The sequence below is a fragment of the Eublepharis macularius genome, chromosome 4 (assembly GCF_028583425.1).
Source record: "Eublepharis macularius isolate TG4126 chromosome 4, MPM_Emac_v1.0, whole genome shotgun sequence".
Lineage (NCBI taxonomy): Eukaryota > Metazoa > Chordata > Lepidosauria > Squamata > Eublepharidae > Eublepharis > Eublepharis macularius.
Window position 1 is genome coordinate 30255620 of NC_072793.1, and position 27028 is coordinate 30282647.

Sequence of the window (27028 nt, forward strand, 5' to 3'; positions counted from 1 at the left end):
TCCCCTTTTCTTCTTGTGGTGCTCTTGTGGGCTATAAACATTTTAGCCAGATTGCTTTTAACTATATAAATGTGCGTTACCTAGATAACAGCATCATAGTCATTACAAGAATTGCAACAGGTGCTCTCTCTTGAGATGCTCTCTCTCCTAATGAGCACTCTCGGGCTTCTCAAGATTGCTTCCGGCATGCTATAATGTCAGAGCCACAGAATGTTGGTCTTTCATCTTTTCCACAAAGAAGCATGTTTGACCTCTTATGTACGAGTTACTAACGGGCCCTGTTAACCAAAGGTAAGCTCTACACAGAATGTAAGGGGTATCATTCATGTCCTTCCTTTGTTCTATAGCACTACAGTGAACAGGTTGTATAAATCTCTATTTTGCTTCCTATTCCCCTTTGATCTGGGGGAACCATAAGGCAGGGTTAGAAAGGGTCACTCCCAGGACAGGTGACACAGAAACTAGATTAGGGGTTATGCTAGTGCTCTTTCCATTCTACAGACTATGTGCATCATTTACAATTGATGGCCCTCTGTATGGTTTGCAATTTAAATTGTGGTACTTTTTGGACTTTTTAAAAACTCGAGTATATTTCAGGTATTGGATGCTGTATAGGATATTCTTATTTATTTACAAAAATTATACCCAGTCTTTCTGTCCTCATCAGGGCCAGCATATATATATATGTGTGTGTGTGTATACACATATGTGCGTGTGCGTGTGCGTGTGCGTGTGCGTGTGCGTGTGCGTGTGTGTGTGTATATATATATATATATATATATATATATATATATTTTTGTGTGTGTATATATATAGATAGATATAGATATATATACACACATACACACACACATTTGTGTATGTATATATATGTGTGTGTATGTATGTAAAAAAATAAAAAAAAATTTGAAAAACCATTAAAATCAAACAAAAACACATTAAAACAACTGAAAACAAGTTCAAATTCACATACATAAAAACAATTAAAACATAGGGCAGGAAGAAGATCATAGAGGGAACACCAGATGAAACAAAGAAGTCTTCACCCACTGGTGGAACAGCAACAGGAGACAGATGAGTCTCTGGGGAGAGTGCCAGAATTTGGTGCCGTTACCAAGAAGGCCCTTGCCCAGGTTGCCACCCACTTTTTCTTAGAAAGTGGGAGCATCCAAAGCAGGGGGCATCCAAAGAAGATGATAGTAGTGGTCGGATAGGTTTGGAAGGGAATAGGCAGTCCTTCAAGTATGCTTGTTCCAAGCCATACAGTGTTTTTTCAAAGTCAACCCCAGCACCTTCAATTGAACCTGGAAAAAGATTGGAAGCCAGTGCATATGGGCAAAGACTAGAGTGATATGAGTCCTGCAAACCCACTCCAGTCAACTTCCTGGCTGCAGCATCTTGCACCAATTGAAGATTTCAAACACTTTTCAAGAACAGTCTCATGTAGAGCACATTGCAGTAATCTAATCTGTATGTAACCAGAGCATGAACTACGGTGACCAGATCTTTTCTGCCCAGAAATGTCACACAGCTGCCTAATCAGCCAAAGCTGGTAAAAGGCACTCCTGGCCACAACTGCCATCTGCTTGTCCAGCAGTAAGCCTGGGTCCAAGAGCACTCCTACCATGATGGATAGTATCAAAAGCTGCTGAGAGGTCCAGGAGAAACAACAGAGTCTAACCTCCTCTGTCCATCTCCCAGTGCAGGTCATCCATCAGGTGACCAAGGCTGTTACAGTCCCATAACCAGGCCTGAAACCAGTCTGGAAAGGATCCAACCAATCTGCTTCGTCCAGGAAGGCTTGAAGTTGTCCAACCACCACCCATTCAATCATGTTGCTCAAGAATGGAACATTTGAGACTGGTCCGTAGTTATTGAGATCTCCTGGGTCCAGGGCAGGCTTCTTGGTAGTGGATACACCACAGCCTGTTTCAAGGCAAAGTTGACCATCCCCTTTCACAAGGAGGCATTAACCACCTCTTGAACCCAGTTAGCCAGCTCCCATTGGTAGATTTACATATTGAACTCTGGATGTATCTTGATTTTTAACTGGCGTGAATGCCTTAAACGCACCATAAATTGTACCAAAGTAAATATACATAGTATTTGGATGCCAAGACTCACAGATCAGAATTAATAAACAAGTCTTGTAGCACTTTAAAGACAAAAACGAAAGTTTGTGAAGTTTTAGGCTGGAATAAAACTTAAGTCTTGTTTCTTTTTGGTATAGCAGATTAACATGGCTACTCTACTGGAATTATTACCGTGGAAGATAGAATTAGTCACTTAGATTCTCACCCAAATTTGGGGCACGCTGATGGCTAAAATCATGCTGGCTGATGACCTTCAACATGAGAAAGTTAGAGGGAGCGCAACCTTGTTGGTTTTCTTGGACCTCTTGGAGGCTTTTAATGCAACCATGTTACCCTTCTGAATCATTAGCTAAGTTGTGTATCAAGGGCATTGTGCTCCAATGGTTCCATTTCTATGGACTGGTTCCAGAAGATGGCTTGGGGACAAATGAGTCAGAGTGTGACAGTGGATGTCTTGAACCAGTTCTTGAGGCAGCAATGAGACAGGAAATCGAACCTTGCTCCAGATAAGACTGCTGTGCTATTTGTCAATAATAAGGCCTGTTGAAGTGTGCGCTCCCATTAAGCATCAGTTCACAGACAAGGTCTTTTTAGATCCAGGGCTATAGACGGAAGTGCAGATCTTGCTGGTAACTCTTAAGTGCCTTCTTAAAATTAGCTTTGTGTGGTTTGTCAGTTGTAGCCCTTCCGTGAGAAGTGTTATCTGGGCCACAGTTATCAATGCTCTGATTATATTCAGGTTGTGCTACTGCAATATATTGCGTGGAGCTGCACATGAAAATGGAAAAACAGGGACTAGGCTGTAGTGATACCAATTACAGAAATCTCACCAGTTTTAAAAAAAATCTGTACTAGCTTTAACTTTACTACAGGCAGGCTGTTCCGTAAGGTAGGAACCACTGCGGAGAATGCATGTGTAGCAACTGCTGATTTGCAGGGTGGTTCCTACAGGAGGCAGAGCAGGCAGGCAGATCAGCTGCTTATCCAGAAAGGGTAAGCTTTATTTCTTGCCTTTCCCTTACCCCACCATCTGTAAAGTTGCCACATGTGCGTGAGTGAACAGCCAATAGCATCTAATTTATCACACACACACCGCATACACATCATACTGCTAGAACAGACTGAGGGGCTTACCCTCTCTCCAATTCGTCCAGTCAGCCCTAAAGAAAGAAATAGCTCACAGACACACCGGATCCATATAGTTGGTGGGATGCTACAATGACTGGCATTTCTGGGCACAGTAGTTCCACTTTCTGCCAGTCCTGTTTGGGAAGAAAGATCTGCCATTGTTCTGATGAGAGAGGATCCCTGCCTGGCTCATATCTGCTGAATCTCTCTCCTTGCTGCCCCACCTGCCTTTCAAGAAAATTAAACCAGACAGGCAAAGCATGAGAGTGACGCTCAGAATGGAAGGTCTCCAATTGTTCCTGGATGTTAGAAATAAGCCTGTTCAATGTTTGAGCAGACTTATTTCTGTATTGACCAATGTGATTGGGTCAGATTGAATCTTGATGAGTAAAATTCTGGCTGCACTCCCCTTGTTGTTACAGTTATTCAGCAGCATCCCTCTACCAAGCCAGAAGGTTCACATGCCTTGCGTAGGCATTCTTAAGGTGCTTCACTACACTGAAGGGTGTAGCCTGTAAAATCTGTGCCGGCTTTCAGGAAGATGCTACTGAACACGACTTAATGATATGTCACCTATGACCTGGTTATCAGGATACTGACACTGGGCCAAGTAGCACGAAGCCAAAGATCAGATCTGGCATCATGCCCAAGTGCAGTGTCACATTCACGGTCAAAAACAAGCCCCAAACAGGTAGTTAAGAGGACATGGTGGTGCAAGAGCTATGATCCAGCAGATGCAAGATGGCTGACAAACAGAGGAAGCCCAGAAAATAGGCTACAACCAGTTCAGAAGGGATGCATGGAGGGAAAGAGAATGGAGCAGGAATGTGAGATTTGAAGCAAAAGCCGATGGCTGCAATGAGGAATGCTGAGGTCAAAAGTAAAGCAAATGCTTGATCTAGGAATGTAGTCGGATGCTGAATGGCAAACTAAGCATTGCTGGCTTCCTACTCTTGTGCAAGGGGTCACTCTTGTGCTCTGGACCACTGAACCATGAGCATGGGAAGCTGCCCTCTGGATAGTGTTCAAATCCTTGTTATTTTCATGGTAATTTCCTCCCACAAAAATACTTCTTTATTATGCAGTCATAAACACTTTGTTAATGAAAACTAATTCATATTTAAGCTATTCACTATGTAGCCTGAAGATATTTCATACTTCATTTACTTCCTGAACAAGCCACCACGCCCAAAGAAGATGAAGCAATCTTACACCTTGTTGTTTGGTGTAAAAGCCCAGGGACACAATAGTTCTTCAGCTCAGACCAAGTTCTGTATCCAGTGAAATGCAACCACTATCAGCTCACCATTTAATAACCAGCATGGTTTTCCGGATTCAGTGTTGCATTTGAAAAACTTTCAAGGCAGAAAGCAATGTTCCAGCTCTTCAAACTCCAGTTCAGGGGATCTTTTCCCTTTTGCGTTGCTACCAGTTAGCTGAGAACAATGTACAGGCTTCAGGTCCCACTGGACTTTTCTTCTCTTTCTGCCCAAGCTTGCTGAAGTTGGTTGAGAAGTGTCAGTAGCAGAGTATCCAGCACAGGCAGACCTTTCCAAGAACACCTGAGACCCCTGCAGAAACCAATGATCCCCCCCACAAAATGACATGGATTAGTTTTGCCCAAGGAACAACTATCTTCTCCAAGACACAAGGACCACAGGAGGCTCCTTACCTGTTGTCTAGGAGCAGCAAGCCTTGCTCCTCCAACTCTTTCACTTCCTCTGATTCTCCGAACACATCCCAAAGACTAAAAGTGGGGGCAAACTGAAGCCAGTGCTGTAAGCAGAAATGCCTATTGTCAACACTTTCTCTTGGTATTTTACGAATGTACAGCAGTCTAGGGTTCTTTAATCAAATTTACCCATTTCATTCCTTCATTTGCCCATCACACATAATTGACTGTTACTGCGGTGGAGAAACAACAAAGGTAAGTCTGGTTAGGGAGTGGGGAATAGGATATGACATGGGGCTGTTATCTTCAGCAGCAGCACCGTGCTGAGCACTGCATTTAATTTTGAGCAAGAGGGGAAAACATATAGAGGCCCTAGATACCAGAATCTCACCTGATGTGAAATTCCTACATTCATGCGGAGTCCAAGCATCAGAACCTCTTCTAATCTATAAAGACAACACAAGACAATTCAGGGACCTAAAACTCTCTAGCAACATGAGGATAGCCATTCAGAAGTCTGGCTCTGTACCTTTTCATTAAAAAAATGCCCATGTGCCTTCCTTTTACATGTATTTAAGAGATTTCACAATGACATCAGTGTACTTGGCATGCAGTGAAGTGTGTTAGAGTGTTCATACCATTCCATATATATTTTTTCAGCAATCATTATAACGGCTAGCCTTGCAAGGTAGGTTGGTTTTATTTATTCATTTAAACCTTTTCTATGTCATCTTTCCACCCAACTCAGATTCCCCAAGAGAACCTGATTAAAACAGCTTTGAACCTAGTCCTTTAGGGGGAGTGCTACCCCATCCAGAACAAGAGACATTCCAGTTTCTGAGTCAATTCCTTCCCCCAACCAGTAGCACCTACAACTTCTCAGGATTAAGTTTCAGCTTGTTAGCCCTCATCCATTCCAAAAACTGCTTCTAGACACCTGCTTATAGCTTCCACAGCCTCCCTAGGATCTGCTAGAAGCACATGATAGAGCTGAAAGTCATCCTCTGCCCAAATCGCCAGATGATCTCTCCCACCAGCTTCATGGAGATGTTTAAAAGCATGGGGGACAGATGGAACCTTGTGGGACTCTGCCCGCCAGAGGCCAAGCAGCAATCCCCGTACCACACCCTGAAACCTATCTTTGAGGCAGGACCCAAACCACCACAAAACATGCTTCCCAACATTATTATACCTAAATTTCAGAAGAGAGGCTGTGGCTGAGCGGTTGTGGTATGCCTAAGGCAACTAATGAATTGCCAAAGCCAAAATCTGAAGTGAAGGCTTCCCAGGTTATCCACTAACCTACTAGCTTTCAAAAACTCCACCAAAGTAAATGGGAAGTATATGAGAAACCCAGTCTTGGAAGCACTTTCCTCTTATACTTGCCTGTCCAGTTTACTCAGTGCAGTCCGCTTCCGGGTCCCATGTCCAAAGGCCAGCACCTCCTTCATCCATATATCTGGCTCCAGAGTCTGTATCCTGGCCTCTTGATGGATCTTGCCATCTCCCCATGGCACAAATCTTCCATGGGCTCCTAGGACAGAGGCAGTAATCACTGTGGTTTATCCCCGTACAGCAAACCTGCAGAACTTACTTGTAAGAGATGGCCGATAATATCCTTCTCAAACTCCTCCTCTGTTTATCATGAATAGTTAAAATTGTGCCATCTGAAAAGTACTTCAGGGAGCCCAATCTAGGAAGCTGCTCAGACAATATAGCTCCTGGCCCTATTATATTCCCATGTAAACTTACCTGGTCCAAGCCCGATATATTGACTGCCTTGCCAGTAGGACAGGTTATGGGCACTAAGTGCTCCCTGCAGGGAGGAAAAAAAAACTTAAGAGAGCATTAATATTACCAGATACTGGACAGCCTTCAGTGACATTGAGCAGGTCACCAGGTACAAAAACTGTTTAAAGCGAACCCTTCCTTTTTCTGGGAGCTTTCTCACCCATTCTTAGATGTGAAACTGGTATTGCTTGTCTTTTTACTCACCCAGTCTTCTGCTACCAGCTATGCCTCTAGAAAATGTTTTAGCTTCTTGTTAACAGTGTACCCTCAGGGCTCCAATGTATTAAGACAAGATTCTTTACACACATCCCCGCCCCCTATTTTAGCATCAGGAACTTAGGCTACATAGTACAGTGTCTAGCCAATGGAAGAGACTTACATTCTTAGCAAAATTGGAGACCTCATACTGATGAAAACCAGTATCCTGCAGAATATGTCGCGCACACTCGTACATCTCAGCTGCTACATCTTGATCTGGCATGGGCAGGAAACCCTGGTGGACCTGTTTGAAGAGAGAGGTACCCCTCTCCAGTGTAAGCTGGTACAGAGAGACGTGGTCATCACACATGGGGAGAAACTTCTGTATACCCTGGACCCATGAGATAACTGTCTGACCCGGAAGGCCAAAGATGAGGTCAACGGATGTACAGCCTGGAAAGAGTCTCTTGGCTTCTTCTAAAGTTCTCAAGGCCTCAGATGCTGTGTGGTTCCTTCCGAGAAGCATCAGGTCTGTATCGTTAAGGGACTGTGTGGGAAGGAAAAAAAGAAGAGTATGTATGGTTCCCTTTTAAGGAGAGAAGATAAGAGAGACCTATAGCTAAAAGAGTGGTGTATGGCCTGTCATCCAGTTCTAAAGATTTAAAGGCACTTAAGGAGCCAAAAAAACATCCAGAGGGGGCCCCAGGTACAGAGGAAGGGAGTTCCATAGTCAAGAAATGACAGTTGAAAAGTCCCTCTCTTATGTGGCCTACCCCAGCTTTGAAGGGAGGTCATAAAACAGGGCTTGTGTCAATGAAGACAGCATCTATGCAGCACTTTATGGGGGTAGGTAGTCTTTTAAATAACCAGGTCCTAGCACAAGCACCCTGAACAGGGATGTGTCTCTCTGCTCAAAACATGCCCCCCAATCATACCATTCCGCTAAGCAAAATTTGAAGCCTGGTTCCTTGGACTGGAGAAAGGGTCCTTAGACCAGAGGAACTTCCTCTAGGTTATGATCCCACCCAGTGAAAATGAGGATCCGTTTTGTGTGTCTGTACAAGAGGAGGCAAGGCTACCTGCATTGATTTTTATTTTTGCATTTTTATCAGCAAGTTTCCATCCCCGGCCCACAGCTTTAAAGGAAAGTCTGAAATGTGTGGTTAGTGTCTGCTGTAACGTTCCAAAACAACAGTGGATTAAAGACAGACAAGCCAGGGCTTTAGAACCATGCACACCGTATGCTTCTTTACCATCTGCTACCTTTGTTTCAGGACTTCCCCGCCCGCCAAATTTAGATTAAAAAAAAAAACTTGCTTAGAACCAAATTGCAGATGTTACTGAGACAGTTTTACCTTCCCCAGCAGCGATCAGTTTTGTCTCATGAGTTACTCTGAGATATTTGTCCTATATGTAGTATGTTATGCAATGCACCTGTTTTCTGCTTGCATAGTCAAGATTAAGCAGTGTAGAGTTGATCGCTGATGCAAGACAAAAAGTCTGGAGCCAGATGACATTTAAACAGTTCTGTGCAATAAAGTTCAGTACAATTTGCATTTAAAAAATTTGACAAGTTTGACTTTCTTCAATATGCAGTTTAAAGTTTATTGGCACAGAGTAACACAGCTGTGAAAGCCATGCTCTAGTTTTCTCACCTGCATGCCAATGGAGAGGCGGTTGACACCAGCTTTCTGGAACTCTGCAAGACGTGAAGCGTCAGCTGAAGTGGGGTTGGCTTCCAATGTGATCTCTGTACCTTCTGCTAAGTGGGCACATTGAGAGATGGTGTCCAGGATACTGCCAATTGCGAGTGGACTGGCCATGCTTGGTGTCCCCCCACCAAAAAATACCGAAGTAATTCTACAAAGGAATAGTCAGGGAGACGCATAAAGAAACCAGTATGGAGCTACCAGGGTCTCTGCTGTGTTTGCCACAGATAAAATTTTTGTTGTGATATTCCTTTGAAAGATCCTGAAAGATCTCATTGAAACTTTGGGGTGAAGAGCATCAGTATTAAATGTTCCAGAGGAGCAGCTCTATAAAGTCTCTTACAGCAAAATTAAACAGAATTCCAGTGGCACCTTAAAGACCTACAAAACTTATTCCAACATAAGTTTTCCTGAGTCAGATGAAGTAAACTCTGGGTGACAAAAGCTTATACGGGTATAAATTTTGAAAGTCTTAAGATATCATTGGACTCCCATTTAATTTTAGAATTAAATGTGTCAGCCTCATACCTAAAAGTTTGTTTTAATTATATTTCTAGCCTGCCCTCCCCACAAGCAGGCTAGGCTGGGTCACAACATCAAATCTACATACAAAATAAACATATGATAAATATAAATAGGTAAAAATACCACCTCGTATGTCGTAGATATAATTAAAACCATCCCAATTCCAGATGCAACGCTCAAGATCAACATAATTCAATATACTCAGACACTGTGGGGTGGCAAAGCAGATCGCTATGGTCAAACAGCAAAAGCGGAGTGGCCCGAGGGCCCACAGTGGGAAAGGTCGGTCAGGAAGCCCACCCACTCCTCAGCCACAATCATAGGCCTGGCGGAACATCTCCATTGTGCAGGTCCAGCACAACTGTAGTAAGTCTCGCAGGGCCCGAGTCTCAAAGAGAGAGAGAGTTCCACCAGGCTAGTGATAGAGCCAAAAAGGCTCAAGCCCTGGTTGTGGACAGGAGAACATCCTTGGGGCCAGGGATCACCTGCAGATGCTTATCCACTGAACGGAGCACCATCCAAGGAACATACGGCAAGAGGCGGTCCTGCAGGTATGTTGGTCCCAGTCCGCTAAGGGCTTTAAACATTAAGGCCAAGACCTTGAACTTGATCCAGAATTCAAGTGGAAGCCAGTGCAGCTGGCACAAAACAGGTTGGAGATGTGTCCTAAATGGAGCTACCATTAGGACATGTGTCACTGCATTTTGGACCAGTTGCAATTTCTGAATCAGTCTTGAGGGTAGCCCTGCATAGAGCAAGTTACAGTAATCCAGTCTGGAGGTGACTGTTGCTTGAATCACTGCAGTCAGGTCGGTGGTCGAGAGGTAGGTGGCCGAGAGGTAGGTAGGTTGCCTGACCTGACACTGATAGAAGAATGCAGATCTGGCAACTGCCGTGACCTGGGCCTCCATTGATAGACAGGCATCCAGGACCATGTCCAGGCTTCTTACCATCGACACAGGCATCAACAGTGTCCTATCAAGGGCTGGGAGCCTGATTCTCGAATCCACCAGCCCACGTCCCAGATGCAGAGCCTGGCAAAAGCTTAGTTATAAAACTCCATCTGCCACTCTTTCCCATCCCTTCCAAGTCTGCAACTATGAATCTTATTGTCCAAAACTGTCCATATCCCCTTGCATTGTACCTACCTCTGGACTTGACTGAGTTGAATCAAGGTTTTGGCCTCCTGAATGAAGCAGTCTCTTATTTTTGGCTCATCAATATTACGGGGAATGTACTTGTTGAAGTTGCAGTAACTGCAGCGTTTCTCACAATAAGGCCACTAGAAGATCAAGAAGAAAATGGTAATTTCTACTTAGAGCAAAAATGTCTAGTGTTTCTACCTAGCTGCGAAGGCCAGCAACCACTCCACCTATTAAAAGGCAAAATAGAGTGCAGAATGTTTATTAAATCTGTATTCTGTCTCTCAATCTCATAGTACTAAGCATGTGTAAAACAGATAACATGCTATACATTCAAAATGCAAACATTATTTATTTATGTTATTTATATTATTATTTATAGAACCAGAGGAGTTAGCCGTGTTAGTCTGTAGTAGCAAAATAGTAAAGACTCCAGTAGCACCTTTAAGACTAACCAACTTTATTGTAGCATAAGCTTTCAAGAGCCACAGCTCTCTTTGTCAGAGGCATCTGACGAAGTCTTAAAGGTGCTACTGGACTCTTTACTATTATTATTTATTAATCTTATATTCCACTCTCCCCGCTTACAGGGGCTCACAGCGGATAACAACCATGAAATTAATCACATTTAAAACCATAAATAAAAACATACAAATTGATTGACATCCCTTGACAGCAAACCCACATTACCCAGTCCCAAACCAAACCTCCATTGGGAATGGGGGAGTAAGTAAGGATAATCAATTGGTGGAAAAACCGGGGCGGGAGGGCACAGCACCTTTCTCACTGAGCCTCAAGGTGGACCCAAAACACAATGAATACAATTTTTAAAATGAGCAAAGCATACTATATTGTACTATGATTATATCCCAAGTTCCAAAAGAAAGGTGATTCTGATAAGGCAGATAGAACAAGGAGAAAAGCATAAACGAAGCAAGTAAATAAATAAGACACTGAATCTCTAGCTTGGGTTAACTTTGAGGGGCCTTCCACAGTTTTCCCTCACTGTATGGTTTCGGTGTGCAGATGTCATGGTTAAAGGGCACTTCTATTTCCCCCCGCACAAGAATTCAGCTTCTAGGGTGTTATGACTGAACAGATGTATTACCTCATGGCCATGAGGTAATACATCTGTTCAGTCATAACACCCTAGAAGCTAAAATGCAAAGGCTGAGGTTATAATACTTTGGTCACATCATGAGGAGACAAGACTCACTGGAATAGGCCACCATAATGCTAGGAAAAGTGGAAGGCAGTAGGAAAAGAGGAAGACCTGAAACGAGATGGCTTGACTCAATAAAGGAGTCCACATCCTCCAGTTTGCAGGATCTGAGTAGATCTGTTAATGATAGGTCATTTGAAGGTCTTTCATTCATAGAATCACCAAAGGCAGAAGCGACTTGATGGCACACAACACACACACATCACCACCATTAATTATCTGTAAGGTGCGAGAGATGGTAGAAGTGCAGCTGGTTTCGTATACTATGAAAATGGATCCTACAAGAAATTCTGTACAAAATTGGAGAAGTCCTCCTGACCACTAATTTGAATTTGGGAAGCTTCACAATATTCTTAATTTCATTCCAAGGCAGGCCTAATTCACAGAAAGTCAGCATAAGTTGTTTCCAGGGCCACACAGATAATGAAGCTAAACTACGCATCCTGAAATAGCTCATGGTAAAACCATTTTGGAAACATACTACAGTGGGTGGTGGAGGTTTCACATCGTTGAATACTTGTCATATAGAAAAATGTCTCTGAACATGGAAAGCTAACGAGTTTAGGAACAAGCTAGGCCGAATTCCTTCCTTCTGACCTAGTTTCTAAACAGGATGTTTATAAATGAGCATTCAGACAAATAATTCCTCACCTTTAACCTGGAACCTTACTATACAAGGACTGTACCAAGTAATAGGAATATGTAACTTGCCTCTTCACAAAACAAAAGAAGAAAGACAACCAAAAGTGGAAGACATGAAAAGAGGATTGACAGTTAACATGAGTGGCCAGTATTTAATGTTAGGAATAAAATGCTGGTCTATGGTGCCATCTGGAGTCTATCTGAAGATATTTCTCAAGCACAAACACTACTAATGTTTTGAAGGTGTCTGAGAACCAAGCTACAAGTGAGGAATTACACTTGCCTGGCAAGTGAACAGTCTCACGTGCATTCCTCCCTGTTCACTTGCCATTCACTTGTGCTTCACTTGATCAAGTGGATAGCAAGTGAATGGCAAGAGAACAGGGAGGAATACATGTGAGTCTGTTCACTTGCCAGGCAAGTATAATTCGTCACTTGTAGCTTGACTCTGAAACAGGGAGCATCTTTACCTACTTTAAATTCTCATACAATCCTTCTCCATAAATTATATCCTTAAGTGAATATGTGTATTTGAGACCTACTTATTTTTTGTTCTTTCACCCAGAGCTGTAAATCACAACACTATAACAAACACTGGCATTTTAATACATTATTACAATCTTTATTATGTTTTTACAAACAACGAATAAAAGGCTGGCTGTAACAGGAAAAAGTATGCAGGGCTTACAATGGTAAGGGGTCCAGATTTGTCTGCTATTAGAATTTGAAAACATGCTATGGGAACCTCCACAAAACCGTAGCTATGTGGAGGTGCATCACCAACCACAAAATCGTCACTTTTGGGGTTGGAGAAAATCGCAAAATGTTGGAGGGTTCCAGCCTTCTTGATAGGGGCAGCTATTTCTGAATGGGTACTCCCTGAAGAGTCAAAGAGGCTCCTGAAGTCTTCTGTAGCACCTCCTGGTGCAATGAAGGGGAAGAAACCCATGACTGGCTCTTTGCTGTGGAAGAGATGTTTTATGGAAAGATAAGTAAGACCGCAAGAAACGCATTGACAGGCACTGCCCTGGGGATCACAGGCTTATGTTTAGAATGTGTAAGAGCTGCAGAAATTCCATCATGACTTGCTGCTCTTCTGTATGATGTAAGAACTGGCCTTTTGTTAAAGTACTTTCGAGTAATCCTGATGTTTCTGATGATATACTCTGGGTTTTATTGTTATACCCTACAGCTAAGGCACCTTACACAACGTATTCTAAATATAAAGATTCTTGGTTATTTTCGAAATTACAGTAAGCATCTTAAGGAGCTGGGGAGAATGAAATGGATTCAACTTTTATGAACACCAGTTTTTGAGAATATATAAAAGCTAAAACCTTAAATTTTAGTCCAGAATAGAACAAACAAATGATTAAGAGTGTTAGGATCCGGAAGACCCAGGTTCAAATCCCACTCTCAAAAGCAAGGGGGACACCCAACAAGGTAACGAATACAATATTCTCAATAACCAATTACAGTAAATAGTAAATTTCAATAGGATCTGGGGGACCCAGGTTCAAATTGCTCTCTGCCATGGAAGGTTGTTGCATGACCATGGGCCATTCATACACGCTCAGTCTAACTTGACTCACAGGGTTGTGGTTAAGATAAACGAGGAGAACGCTGTAAGCTGCTTTGGGTCCACACGGAGAGAGAGGGAGAATATAAAGGAAGCAAATAAATAATACAATGTGCTATCAAAGGTTTGCTGTTGTCTACAGACAAACCAGGCTTCATTCTGGAGATAATTGCAGGAGGAATCCCTAAAAACCCAGTCTGGGGGTTCCCCAAATTAATCCATTAAAACTCAAGGCAAAGTAAGTGGCCAAATCAAGTATAAGTTTATTGGAGCAAATACCCAAATAAACTGATGCACTTCAGCAGGCTCTGACAATGCATGCCTCACAGGGCATTTCCACCATCTTTTACACTTTCTAACAAATAACAAATTACAAGATTATCTGATTTGACTGAAGGAATGCAGAATATTTGTTATAAACGAGTCAATCAAATATAGAAAAGTCACTGCAACTTGCAAAGTGTTACTTTTGACACTCTTTTTGCTACACTATGTTATCTTTTGCATACCAAGAGGGGCACATTGTGGAGACACACAGGGGAGTGCAGGCACCTCGAAGTCTAAGCATCGGTCAGTCTAGAGGCCATCTCTCCACAAATATTAGCTATCATGCAAAATCTGCAAGGCCACTATGATCTAGGACACAGGAAAGGGGTCAGCTGTCTCATCCCATCATGTTTAAGATGAACCAAAGTTTCTAGCTTAAATACTATTATTACAGCCACTAGCCCTGAAGTCCCTTAACAATTATATATCCTTTTACTGAGAAATTTACAGTTCTGACCTCTCCCCCCACCCCAATAACTGCCTAGGGCTATAAAACACCTTCCTTTCTCGCTTTTTATGCAAAAAACACACAAATGAAGCTGGGGCCAGGCCAGGCCAGGGCCCTTTCCCAGTCACTCAGCTCCTAGTGTCTTATCTCCACTCTCCCAGCTGTTCTTTCCACAGTGCTTGCTGTACCATACAAGCCTGAGCTGAGGCACAAAACAAAAATTAAATCAAGTGGGGCAGTTGAGATGGGGAGAGGAACAGAAGCAACTCAAAATGAATTAAAATATACAATTTTAATATAAACTTAGTCAAATATATTTGACTAAACTTGTCTGAAGGTGTAGTAATAGCTGCATTAACTGCTGAGGTGTGTGAAATATACAATAGATTTGCATTTTGTGTTTATCCAGATTCAGCTAAAATGTTGTGAAGAGTAATTAAATCGTGCATAGTTCGTCAGAAGCCCGAACAAGCAGCTCTTTCAGGATGTTTTAAATCATGTAAGTGAGAGATAACATGGGTTAATATCTAAGAAGCAGTCTCCTTCCTGGTAAATAATTGAAGTAAGAGAATCTAGATCTGCTTCTTTCTTTTTCAGCACACATTATGGACTACAAAAAATTTAAAACGAAGAAAACGAGGGCACGGCTACCTCCCAAACTAACATTATTAGCTAACGAAGTGGCCAGATTTGTTTGGTGGCACATGGATTTTTATGTATTTTATGTATGTATTTGTTGGAAACCGCCCTAAGCCAGCTCCAGGAAAGGCGGGGGTATAAGTCGAATAAAATAACTACAAGCGAAGAAAATGTGCGATTTCCCCCTCAGAGGTCCTCCCCACAAGAACCCCCCCCGTCCCGCTTTCTTCCATTCTCTACACTGGCAGGGAGAAAACAGACCTCGCCCAGGCCGCGCAGAAAGCTCCGCCCACCCCTGCAGCACATGCGCAAAGCGTGGAGCAAGCTTAGGCGGCGAACTAGTCCTCTCCAGCATTCTAGAAAGTTCTGCAGTAGCCCCTGGGCCAGCCAGGTGTGGCCTGGGTTGCGCAGAAGAAAAAGTAACTATTAACATAAATGTTCCAAACACCAACGTCAGCGTTAGTTGACTATTAATCACGAAAACGCTAAACTTTCTGTCAAACTTCAAGCCTGAAGGCCTTATTTTCGGAGGCTTTACTTCCGGGTAAACGTAACACAGGACCCGCCTCGCCTATCAGTATAGAGGTCAAAGGACTGGACGGCGCATGCGCAAACCCCAAACAAAGATGACTCTCTCGGACTCGCTTCCCTTCTCTGAGGAGAAGACTCACGTGCACGTAGACCGCGGCTTCTTTTTCTGGCGCCAGGGGGCGGAGTCGGGTCAAGTTTCGTCTGACTGGAGTTCGAACTTTGCGCAGCCCCGCGCTGAGTCGGCCGCGCAGTTTGTCCAGCGCGCCCATTCTAGTCCGCTCAGCGGCGAGTCCGTTGAAATCCGGGATCCGCCCCGGCTCGGAAAGGGGGGAGGAGCGGCTCGACAGCGCCCCCTGTTGGAAAAAAGGGGGTTTCCTCCTCTCGGGGCCGGAACGTAGGAGTTGAGTCGAGCAGCTCTTGCTGAGAAGTTTCAGCCCGACAGCACGCGGAATAGTAACACGAATGCATCCAAGCGACCTGCTTTATTCCTTTGTAATCTGATAGTTATTCATTTGGAGCGAAAATCCCCCCCCCAGTATAAATACATTAAATACTAACGAAAAGGGAGATTCAGGTAGGTAGCGGTGTTGGTCTGTAGGATTCGATAAAATCTTGTTGGTCTGAAATATCTTCTTAGTCTCTACGAGGCCACTGGACTCGAATGTTATTTATGGATTTTTATTTCCCCGTTCAGGTTAGCCGCCAGAGCAGCTGCCAGCTTTAAAAAGTCTGGCACAAATGCTGCCAGTTGCAGCCAAGTTATATGTGGATCCAGCATCTCTTCTCTTTGATGGCCTCAGAGATGGTAATTGGAAGTTGACATCAATATTCTCAGATATATTTGGGTGCCAATACAGCTGGAGAAACCTATTGCCCTTCCTAAGAGATATGCTGCTTAACTGGCAGAGGAAAATGTGAGAAAGGGTTGCCCCTTAGTAAAAGACAAGGGGCTACACATATAATAACTGTGCTTATATATCACTCTCCTAGACAGATTAGTGCCTCTCCGAGAGTGGTGAACATCTAAACATGTACAGAGTTCTGCAGAAACTATACATAGCTGAGAACACTGTTCAAGGTTTACAGATCACATAAGAACTCAGTGACTTTCATATGCAAGCCTATCACAGGAAAATTTGTGGTTGGGTGTTCAAGGATCTTATGCCAAGGATGGAAGACTCCATAATCTCTTCAGCCCTTCTTGGCAGCTTCTGTGCTGTCGTCCCAGCACCTGCACAGTGGCTGGGAAGAGAACAAGCTGATTGCAGAGAAGACGGAGTAAAACTACCACCATGACAGCCTCCCAACAAAACGAAGCTGGCGAAAGTGGGACTGCTGATAGTTCTACTTCCCTTTCTTCACAGCCAGCTTGCTTTCCTCCAGGTTCCTTGGCAATCTCGCTTGCTGTGCATCACGCTGAGGAGAGTGAAAAGGAGAGCAAGGAAAGCCCTTCACCCCAAATACACAAAGGCTAGCTAAAGTTTGACTGAGATGGGAAGAGACGGTCCTACATGCTCATATAGAGAGAGGCGGGAGGGAAATGTGTGTGCTTCGTGGGGTGCCACGTAGGGCATACACACTAGTCATGTGGGTCTTTTCATTGACAACAAATGTGAATGCAAATCTCAGTGAGCCACAGAGTGAGTACCACTGTCTTACATATTTCCAGCTAGGCAACAGATGGCACACTTGTATCTGCTAGCTGAGCTGATACAGGTTACCATGAGAGAGGAATCTTGCCATTTGCAAGTTCTGCTTGGAAAGAATTCTTGCTTCTTCCTGACCCCCTCCCAAGGCAGAAAGCTGGAAGGAATAGAAATCAAATGCAAAAACTGGTCAGCTGTCTTCTTTTTTCCTTTAAGGTAACTGGTTTTCATTACAAACTGAAAAGGGGTTGATCCCAGAAAACTAGTTGTGAGGGAGAAGCGGACAAGCAGAGTCTCCTGCACACCATGATCAATATTTTGAGCCCTTCCACAGGATCGCAGGAACCAGTGTAAGGGCACAATGGTTTGAGAGGGCCTTTGGTTAGGCTTGTACGTTTTCTGGCACTGATTGATACTTGTTTTAAGTAAAACATTTCTGTCTGGTGCTTCAGAGAAAGAAATGAGGGAATGCAGGGGCTCCAAACTTAGGCCTTCTGTCTGTCATGTCTTGGCGACTAAGAGCCAAGCTACAAGTGATGCCTTACACAGGTTGGACACTTGACAGTTTACCTCAAGTTTTGATGGGAAATGTAGGCGTCCTGGTTTTACAGCTTGGCTCTCCATTACAGCTGCAGGACCAGGATGCCTACATTTCCCATCAAAACTTGAGGGAAGCTGACAAGTGTCCAACCTGTGTCAGGCGTCACTTGTAGCTTGGCTCTCATTAAATCGGCTACTGTTTGATCTGGAGCTTTTTCAGTTGGGGTTCCCACACTGTGGAATGACCTTTCTGAATGGGTCAGGAAGGCACTACTCTTTTACATTTTAGAAAGCAGAGTTAAGGCAGAGCTGCCAGCCCGCTAGCTGAGAGACTCTTCTCAAGCCCTGCTGGCTGTGCCTCTTGTCTGCAAAGGTAAGGTGGGTTGTGACCAGGCAGCTTTTCCAGCATTGGTACCTTGCCTTTGGAATGTACTCTCTGTTGAGATTTGGCTGGCACCTACCTTACCAAAGCATTTTTCACCCATGCTTTTAACAAGAGTTCCGTATTTTTGAAGTTATTTTATGGCCTGCCTCTAGCCTCAGGGTTGTTTTATGAATATTATTTTGGGGCTGCTAAGTTTTTAATGCTGTTCTTATGTCCTGGCTTGTTTTTAATGGCTTTCAGTAGGACTGTATAGAACAGAGGTCCCCAACATGGTGCCTGTGGGTGCAGTGGCACCTGTGGACACCTTTCCTGGTGCCCACCAAGCGCTTTACATTTGTTACCATAAGAACATCTAGAGGGGGAGGCTTACATTTCAGAACAAACGTAGCCTCACCCGCCGCCCCCCCCACACACACCGTTATAGGAGGCTGTGTGTGGATTCCCTTCAGTTGGAAAAAAGGCCTGGCCCAGACTTCCTTATACTCCACTACACCAGGGCCCCCCACATGGGGCAGAGGAGACACTTCACTGGGGCCCAGAGGGGCCTAGCTAAGGTTGCCAGGTTCCTATACCCTCCTGCTGGGTACCAGCAGCATGGTGCTCCTTTGCACACATGCGCCCTGGTGCCTGTGGCTAGGACTGCACCAGCCACATGAGCGGTCCTGTGCTCCATTGTCCAAAATATATGTGAGTGTTTCATTCACTCACAGTCTCAGACACACATGCTTCATGCTGCCATGTCTTTTGGTGGCTATAAATACAAATCTGGTAGCCAGAAATGTAAGGAGGTAAAAGAAAGGGGGCAAAAAGAAGCTAAAGGACACAAGTCTATGCTTGTTTTTCAAATCAGACAAGGTTTTTCTGTAGTCAGGCAACAATACAGTAATTAGGGAAGCAGATGAAAAAAATCAAGATGAAAATTTATTTCAATATAGAGACTGAGTCTGTGGCAACTAATTCTCAGTGAAATGTGCATAGCCTTGGATTCTCTCTGTGTTGCTAGTGACTGGGAGAAGCTGAAAGAATTTTCAGCAAGCTAGTACTCATCAAAAACTGCAGGAAGGGTTGCCAGCTCCAAGTTGGGAAATTCCTGGAGATCTGGAGGGTGAAACCTGAAGAAAGTGGGGTTGGGGGAGGGGAAGGACCTTGGCATGGCATAATTCCATAGAGTCCACCTCCCCAAAAGTAGCCATTTTCTCCAGGTGAACTGATCTCTGTGGCCTGGAGACCACTTGTAATTCCGGGAGATCTCCAGCCACTACCTGGAGGCTGGCAACCATAACGGCAAGTGTTTTGCTATGGGGTAAGAACTGTTAAACCACCTAGCAATCTTGTGAACTTGCAAGGGAAATTGACTTTAGGGTGCTTGCATTGCATGATACTGCAATGAAAAAGGTCAGAAAAAATAAGGCTTTAAATTAATTGGTCTAATCTTTGCAGTTCCGTTAGAATATTTTTTAAAAGATATTTACAGGATAATCCTTTTTTTTTTTAGTAATGCAAAAGTTACAAAATAGTTAGAAAACTTGTAGGACCGTTAGGGGGTTGGTGTGTGTGTGTGAGAGAGAGGGTGTTTTACAACTGGAAAATCCAGAAAGAAGCTCTTTTAATTTCAGCATATATGTAAGTATTGTGTCATTTTGAAAAATAAAAATTTAGTTTAGCATTGAATTACGTATGGGGGGAGGACCATAATCTTTTCAGTGCTTATGGCCTCTAAAGTTCTAAATCCATCCCTGTGGGCGGGGCGGGGCGGGGGGGGAGCCCTTCCATTCTCGTGCAAATCTGGAGGCCCAAATCTCGGCCCAGCCATCGCAGCTGCAGCCCAGAGCCCACTAGCAAAGAAAGTCTGCTGGTTTCCTTTATCTCTTGAGGCTTCCTGCTGCACGCCTACAATCCATGTACAAGCGGGAAAAGAAAAACCCTTCCTCTCCCTTCCAGTTTGCTGCCTTCCTGTCATCTTGAGTGCTGCCGCCGCTCCATAGCCAAACTACAAGTGACGCCTGACACAGGTTGGACACTAGTCGGCTTCCCTCAAGTTTTGATGGGAAATGTAGGCATCCTGGCCTTGCAGCTGTAATGGAGAGCCAAGCTGTAAAACCAGGGCGCCTACATTTCCCATCAAAACTTGAGGGAAGCCGACTAGTGTCCAACCTGTGTAAGGCGTCACTTGTAGTTTTGAGACCAGTCCGGCCAGCATGTATGAAGTAGAAGAGCAGGCGAGGAGGGAAGCTGGCAGATTGGGCAGCGTGCAACACTGTCTGAAGGAAACCTGCCTCTGGCCCTTCCTTCCTTCTCCTTCAGAAGACGCTCCCCACACACACACCTGTGTTGTGCTTTTATTTTCTCACGCACTCTTCTTTTTTTAAAGGAAATTCCCCTCCTCGATTCTCCCCTACATGTGGGTTTCCTCTGTATGTGTGGTTCCCTTTCCTTCAGCTTCCCCTCTTTTATTCCCCTTCTTTTCCCCCCAACTGGGCTTCCTTTTTATGTAAATGTGCGTTTTATCCCCCCAGAATTTGTTCTTCCTGGCTTTTTAAAAAAATCCTCTTTTTTCCTGCTTCCCAATATGTGCCAATGTTAAATTACTTCGGGGGAGCTTTACTGTATCCTCTCTCTCATTGTATCACTTTACAGATCTGGGTTGAGTGTTTGGTATAGTGCTGACAGCGGCTTAATATAAAGAACTTTAGGGAAAGGGAAAGATAAGCCCCCTGTGCAAGCACCGAGTCATCACTGACCCACGGGGGAATGTTGCATCACGATGTTTTCTTGGCAGACTTTTTGTTACTGGGTGGTTTGCCATTGCTTTCCCCAGTCATCTACACTTTACCCCCAGGAAACTGGGTACTCATTTTACCGACCTCAGAAGGATGGAAGGCTGAGACTTTACTTGTGCAAATAACAGATACTGCCTGATGTCGGTTTCTTGGTTAGCTCAATATGTATACTTACTTTGTGTGTATGCAAGAAAATATTTTTAAACAATAAGTTCATTTTAAAATGATATAGTAAGAAGGGTAATGTCAGAACACGTAAGGCACGATCCCGGCAAACTGATGAGATTTGGTCATGTTATTGGTGTATGTTCCATTGATTCAATAAGGTTCAATGACAGCTCACTGCTGCTGGAATCACTCCATGACATTTTCTGGTTGGCTCTGTCTCCAGTGGCAGCCATTCCGTGGTTGTTCCCACCACCCAATGCCAGAATCCCAATAGTGCTCACAGGTTGAAAAAAGTTGGGAACCCTGTGCAAACCATTTCAGCAGTCTTTCAAGTTTCCTGGTACTCCTCGTTATGCTGAATGTTCAGCAAAAAAAAATGAATAGAAAAGAAGATGTTTCAAAGCATGATGGAAATGCCCCGTACGCAGCTTCTGCACGAACGGTCAGATTTGTTGGGCTGGCTGTAATGGCAACCTGTTTTTCTTTCAAAAATAGACCCAATGTATTTTTTAAAAAATCTATTAGCAAGAGGAAGTTTCAGATGTGAAGAAATGCCACCCTATAACTCATATTTGACATCATCCTACATCAGTCCTTTTTATACCACATCCTGCAGAGAATGGGAAGGAATCCCCAAATATGGAGCAGCCAGACCGGATTACAGTTCCTTCATGAAGTGGCCTCAGATTAACATCTCCGTTGCAAAAAGATTTTGGGGAAATGATTTCTGATGATGCTGTATGAAGAAAGAGAAGTTTCTAGCGGATGGGCCCTGATGTCATTTCAGTAGTCATGGCATGATTGATCAAACTGTTCACCCACTAAAACCACTCGAGCTTCCTGGGAATTTCCCCCTTCCAGGCAAGCATTATAAAATAACGGCAGCTGGACGGAAAATGAGAATAACAAAAAAGAAGTTGAGCGGCAGCATCTAGCTTTCCAGAATCTTTGTAATGCAGACAATGTTCGTCTTTTCTCTACAGGTAAGGAAAGACGTAATCAACGGGGCTGTGGGAGAAGGGATATGAATTTGCTGTTATAAGAGTACTTTTCTTGTTCACCTACAGTGAGGAGAGGGTGAAATTACTTAAGGAAAGGGTTAAGGGAGAGATTCTTGGAAAATACTGGTACTTTCATACTGCCAACATGACCCAGTGTGTGGCCACAACATGTCACATGCAGTATCTTTCTATGACAAGATGGCAGTGAATGCTGGGCCTTGATGAGCTGGAAAGGTTCTTGTGCCTGTTTACTGTTTGATTGCCTTTGATATTAAGATTCCAGTTATACTGCACGTGCTCTAGGGTGATCTGGCTATCTCAAGAAAAGATTGCCAGAGATCTTGCTTGGTAAATCCTGCTTCCCACCATGGGTAGAAGTATTTTGATGTATACAAAACTGACCTACCTTGGCCCAACATAGACTAGTGCTTTTTTTTAAAAAAAAGGTACGAACACCTTAAATATAGATGAGGTCAATTTCCAGGTACACTGTATATTCTGTAACTGCAATAGGATTGCATGCTAGTGTGTAGTATAGGTGAACACTGCAAAATCTGAGAATGGAAGTATCTTTGAAACCTCTCCACATGAGACAACATCATTGACTAGGAGTAAAAGATGGGTATGATGAACTGAGTATGACGGGTGTGATGCATAAACCAGCCTCAAGAGCAGGTTAATTTAAACTACACGTTTCATACTCTGCTTCAGTATGGGGATATGAGAATTGAAAAGCCCTGAGATTTACTTTTTCACCATTTGCACAAATGTCTGTAGATGGAAATCCTGGGCATACACCATGAGCTACACGACCTTCTCACGTGGGCGTTAAAGCTTCTTTGGACAGGACTGCCATTCCATAGCCACTTAAATTTATGTAGATTGTGATGGATGGGCTGGAAAAACCATGTATGTTACAAAGCACAAATTTCATTCTAATATATTGACTCTAAACGGGATATCTTACAGGGCAACAAATCTGTTCCTGGCCTCCCTTCTGAGGAAAGGAGCAATATTTTCTCTGATGGAATACAGCAGTGCGGACTCTCCCATAACAGCAAACGTATGTATTATATGTACAGGTAATTCAACTTACAAGTGTAGGTTTCTTATGGGAGTGCTTCATAACTCTTACATAATGGAAGGACAATTTTAAAAAGTGTATGTTGCCTTTCACATTTGGGCTGAAAATCTATTGCATATTTAAATATTGTAATGTGCAAAGGACACACGATTTTTACTTGTTTTGGGAATGATAATGGCTGGATGCTCAGCTGAGTTACATCAGTTATGACGACGACGACAACATTCGATTTATATACCGCCCTTCAGGACAACTTAACACCCTCTCAGAGAGGTTTACAAAGTAGGTTATTATTATCCCCACAACAATCACCCTGTGAGGTGGGTGGGGCTGAGAGAGCTCTGGAAGAGCGGTGACTGACCGAAGGATCCATCTCCTATACAGGTCGGCCTGTTCTGGCAATGTAGAACTGCACTAGTTTCCCATGTTTCTGGGTGCAATTCAAAGTGCAGGCTCTTACCTTTAAGGCCCTAAACAGCTTGGGAACAGGGTACTTGAAGGACTGCCTCTTCCTGTACTGTCCAGCCTGCTGACTAAGATCCTCTTCTGAAGCCTTGTCCTCTCTACCTTTAGCAGTGAGGCAGGTAGCAGCCAAAGACGGGGCTTTTTTTCAGTGGTGGTACCTTGCCTTTGGAATACTCTCCCTCTTGAGACTCGCTTGGTGTCTGCTTTTCTTTCCTGCAGGCACCAGGTAGGACATTTCTTTTCACCCATGCTTTTAACTTAGAGGTTCCATCTCTGGTAGAGTATGAACAGGGAATCGCCATACCCAACTAGGCTTCAGATATTCTCCTCATCCCTCCCTTCTCTGCTCATCCTAGAAGGCCTAGATTACTTGGCTGGTTGTGGAAATAAAGATGGACTGAGTGCTGTCTGGGTGAAAGACTGAGGGAAAGCTTCTTCCCTTCTCACCAAATTTTCTATGTGGAATCCTTTATCCAATATACTGCCGATGTCACTGTCCAGTAGTACCTTCAAGACCAAGAAATTTTTCAGGGTATAAACTCCCTTCCATCAAATATGGAATAAGTTTTCACCAAATCTGAAGTAACTGAAGATGAGGACAAACTGGCAGAGCTTGGTAGTGAGGTCAGCTGCGGTATTGTCAAAGATACTGTAACTAAAGGTGGTATCTGATATATGGAGCTTTGACTCTGAAAAGCTTATAACCTGAAAATGTTGTTGGTCTTTAAGATACCACTGGACTCAAATCTTGCTGTTCTAGTGCAGACCAACATGGCTAACCACCTGAAATGTTAAAATCACTGTGACAGAAGTGAGGGGCAGGCTTGGAGGACCAGGCCCCAACTTTTTTTATTATCTGAATGGCTTTGCCCATCCATCATGTTTGTATCAAGTTGAGCATGACCAAAATATACTGGGCTTTTATAGATATCAGATGACTATGATATGCTTTACAATTACCCATTCATATGCATTGCTAAGTGAAATCCTGTCCTGATCTGATGAGATTCTCTCTCTTGTTTTTCTTTCAGATTCAAAGAAAGGAATCAGAGCCATCTCAACGGTTCTGCTTCCATGGGTAGAGGCCACCCCACTGCTGTAACATCTGAAACTGGTGACAGGAAGGTAGCAACACGTGTCCTGATTCTCTTCCTGTTTCAGATCCTGCCTGGCTGTTTCTCTAGAGATGGCAGCATACGAAGACATCAAAGCGATTAAAGCCACATGCATGGGATTTCAATAGAAAGGCAAGAAGTAACGGACGCAAGACATCAGGGAAGGTTATAGTAGCAGGGCAAACAGTCATGTCGCCTAGCAAAAACAAACAGTTGGAGTGGTGCACTGCAGCCAGAGAACGGATGATTTGTCCCTCATCTCTGGTTCAGTGTGGCATGGTTGGGAGGTGCCAAATGCTCCCGTAAAAAACACCATCCTTACAGGCATTGAGCTCTTGTCTAGGATTGGAAATTTGGTGTTTCTGTAAAGTACATGTAACTATTTCAAGCTGGAAATAAACAATTGTGAAATCTAGTATGGACAGAGGCTCAGTTTCATGACAAAAATACCCATACACAAACTGGGAACTGAAATTGTCCGTTTCCCTCATAACTAGGAGCTGGTGCCCATATGATTTTTTTGCGGAAGCGATGAAATAGTTGAATTCCCAAGCCCTTTTCTAATGTCCTCCGTTCTCCTGATTCAGCTATTTCTTCCATGGGCAGGGAGGGAGCCCTGAGTTTCTCCATTGCAATATAACCTCACACATCTGCTTTCCTTTCCCCCTTTGGTCACATATTATTATCTTAACTCCGTTTAGCCACTGAACTAAACAGAAGAAAGAATGTAGGGCCAGATGTTACATTTAAACAAGGAATAAAGCAGGAAGTACCAGCCCCTTTCTCACATAAATGTGAAAGATGACTCCTCTGCCTTGCACATTGTCCAAGCATTCTTGGTACATTCTTGGTACTGTCTGTAGCAGTAGAAAAGAGCAAGAGTCCAGTAGCACCTATAAGATTAACAAATTTTGTGGTAGGGCATGAGCTTTTGTGAGCCATTTTGTTAGTCTAATAGGAGAGGAAGATCCCTATGACAGTGATCTTCTACTGCCTCACTAAGAACAACAAAAGAAGCAACAGCGCACCTAAAAAGGGATATAAGCTGTGAGTGCAGATAGTTCATTTGTTTTCTAAACATTAGGGACATCAGGAGTCCCTAATGTGGTGTCCATGGGTGCCATGGTACCCAGCAAGAAATTTTAGAAATTGGGTGGGGCTTCGGCCCAGCAAAGCTTCTGATTGGCCAGTGGAGATCCAATTGGCTGTGCAGATTAAAATAATGTTTCAGCAGCCGCTGCCACCACAGGGTTTCATTCTCTCTCACTCCTGTTTACCAGTGCATGATTAAAATGACCACTCTGCCTCCTGTGGCAGCCATGTTGTGGTTGCACCCTGTACACATGAGGCTGTCCACTCAGACTGGCAGCAGCTCTCCAGGGTCTCAGGCAAAGGCCTTTTACATCACCTACTGCCGTATCCTTTCCACTAGAGATGCTGGCAACTGAACCGGCAACCTCTTTTGTATGTCAAGCAAACAGATACTCTACCGATGAGCCATGGCCCCTCCACACACCACCATGAGTCAGAATTCCAAAGATGCTCACAGGATCAAAAAGGTTGGGGCTCCTGGTGTACACATTTTCTCAACATAAACGATCTTTCTGTAAGCTCTAAAGCATAATTTGCTTTTGAATGGCTGACAATTCATAGCAAAATACCTCTGACTGGTTACACAAAGGGATTTTAGGAATGCATTTGTTAATTTGCATTCAGGCATCACTATCCCTTTTGTATATCTTAAGGGCCCTTACACCATAACAGATCATAACATTGCCCAAAATGTAGTGCAACATGTGAAGGTTTCATTCAGAGGACAGCCCTTTCTATAATATAGAATTTTTTCCTGTAATATCAGGAACAACAACAATTATTTTATGGCTACTATTACTGGAAGATCCAGAGGAGTTAGCCATGTTAGCCTGTAGTTGCAAAATAGTAAAGAGTCCAGTAGCACCTTTAAGACTAACCAACTATACTGTAGCATAAACTTTCGAGAATCACAGCTTTCTTCATCAGGTACATGGAGGTTATGAATAACGGGAAGCTGCTGAGTTTTGTACGAAGTTCAAGAAGCTGCTGAACTGGAATTCATATGTAAATTTGACTCAGTCAGACTTGGATTGAATAGAGACTCTGTATGGTTATCTCATTACCAGAAGTAACTGCCTTCAGGCATTCCATTCAGATTCAGCAAT

At 43.6% G+C, this 27028-nt stretch overlaps 1 protein-coding gene and 1 long non-coding RNA gene across 2 annotated transcripts; one reads left to right on the plus strand and one right to left on the minus strand.

Annotated features, from left to right (window-relative positions):
- Positions 1–3373: 3373 nt before the first annotated feature.
- Positions 3374–16002, minus strand: RSAD1 (radical S-adenosyl methionine domain containing 1). Its single transcript, XM_054977306.1, has 9 exons — positions 15787–16002; positions 10265–10398; positions 8538–8742; positions 7064–7429; positions 6646–6709; positions 6280–6427; positions 5285–5339; positions 4894–4997; positions 3374–4792 (listed from the first exon to the last, which is right to left on the minus strand). Exons 1-9 carry the CDS (start codon positions 15913–15915, stop codon positions 4678–4680), a joined length of 1320 nt encoding a protein of 439 aa, XP_054833281.1. The 5' UTR covers positions 15916–16002; the 3' UTR covers positions 3374–4677.
- Positions 16003–22065: 6063 nt separating this feature from the next.
- Positions 22066–25211, plus strand: LOC129329244 (uncharacterized). Its single transcript, XR_008596935.1, has 3 exons — positions 22066–22148; positions 23136–23229; positions 24747–25211. It is a non-coding gene; the product is annotated as an uncharacterized LOC129329244 (long non-coding RNA).
- The last annotated feature ends 1817 nt before the right edge of the window (positions 25212–27028 follow it).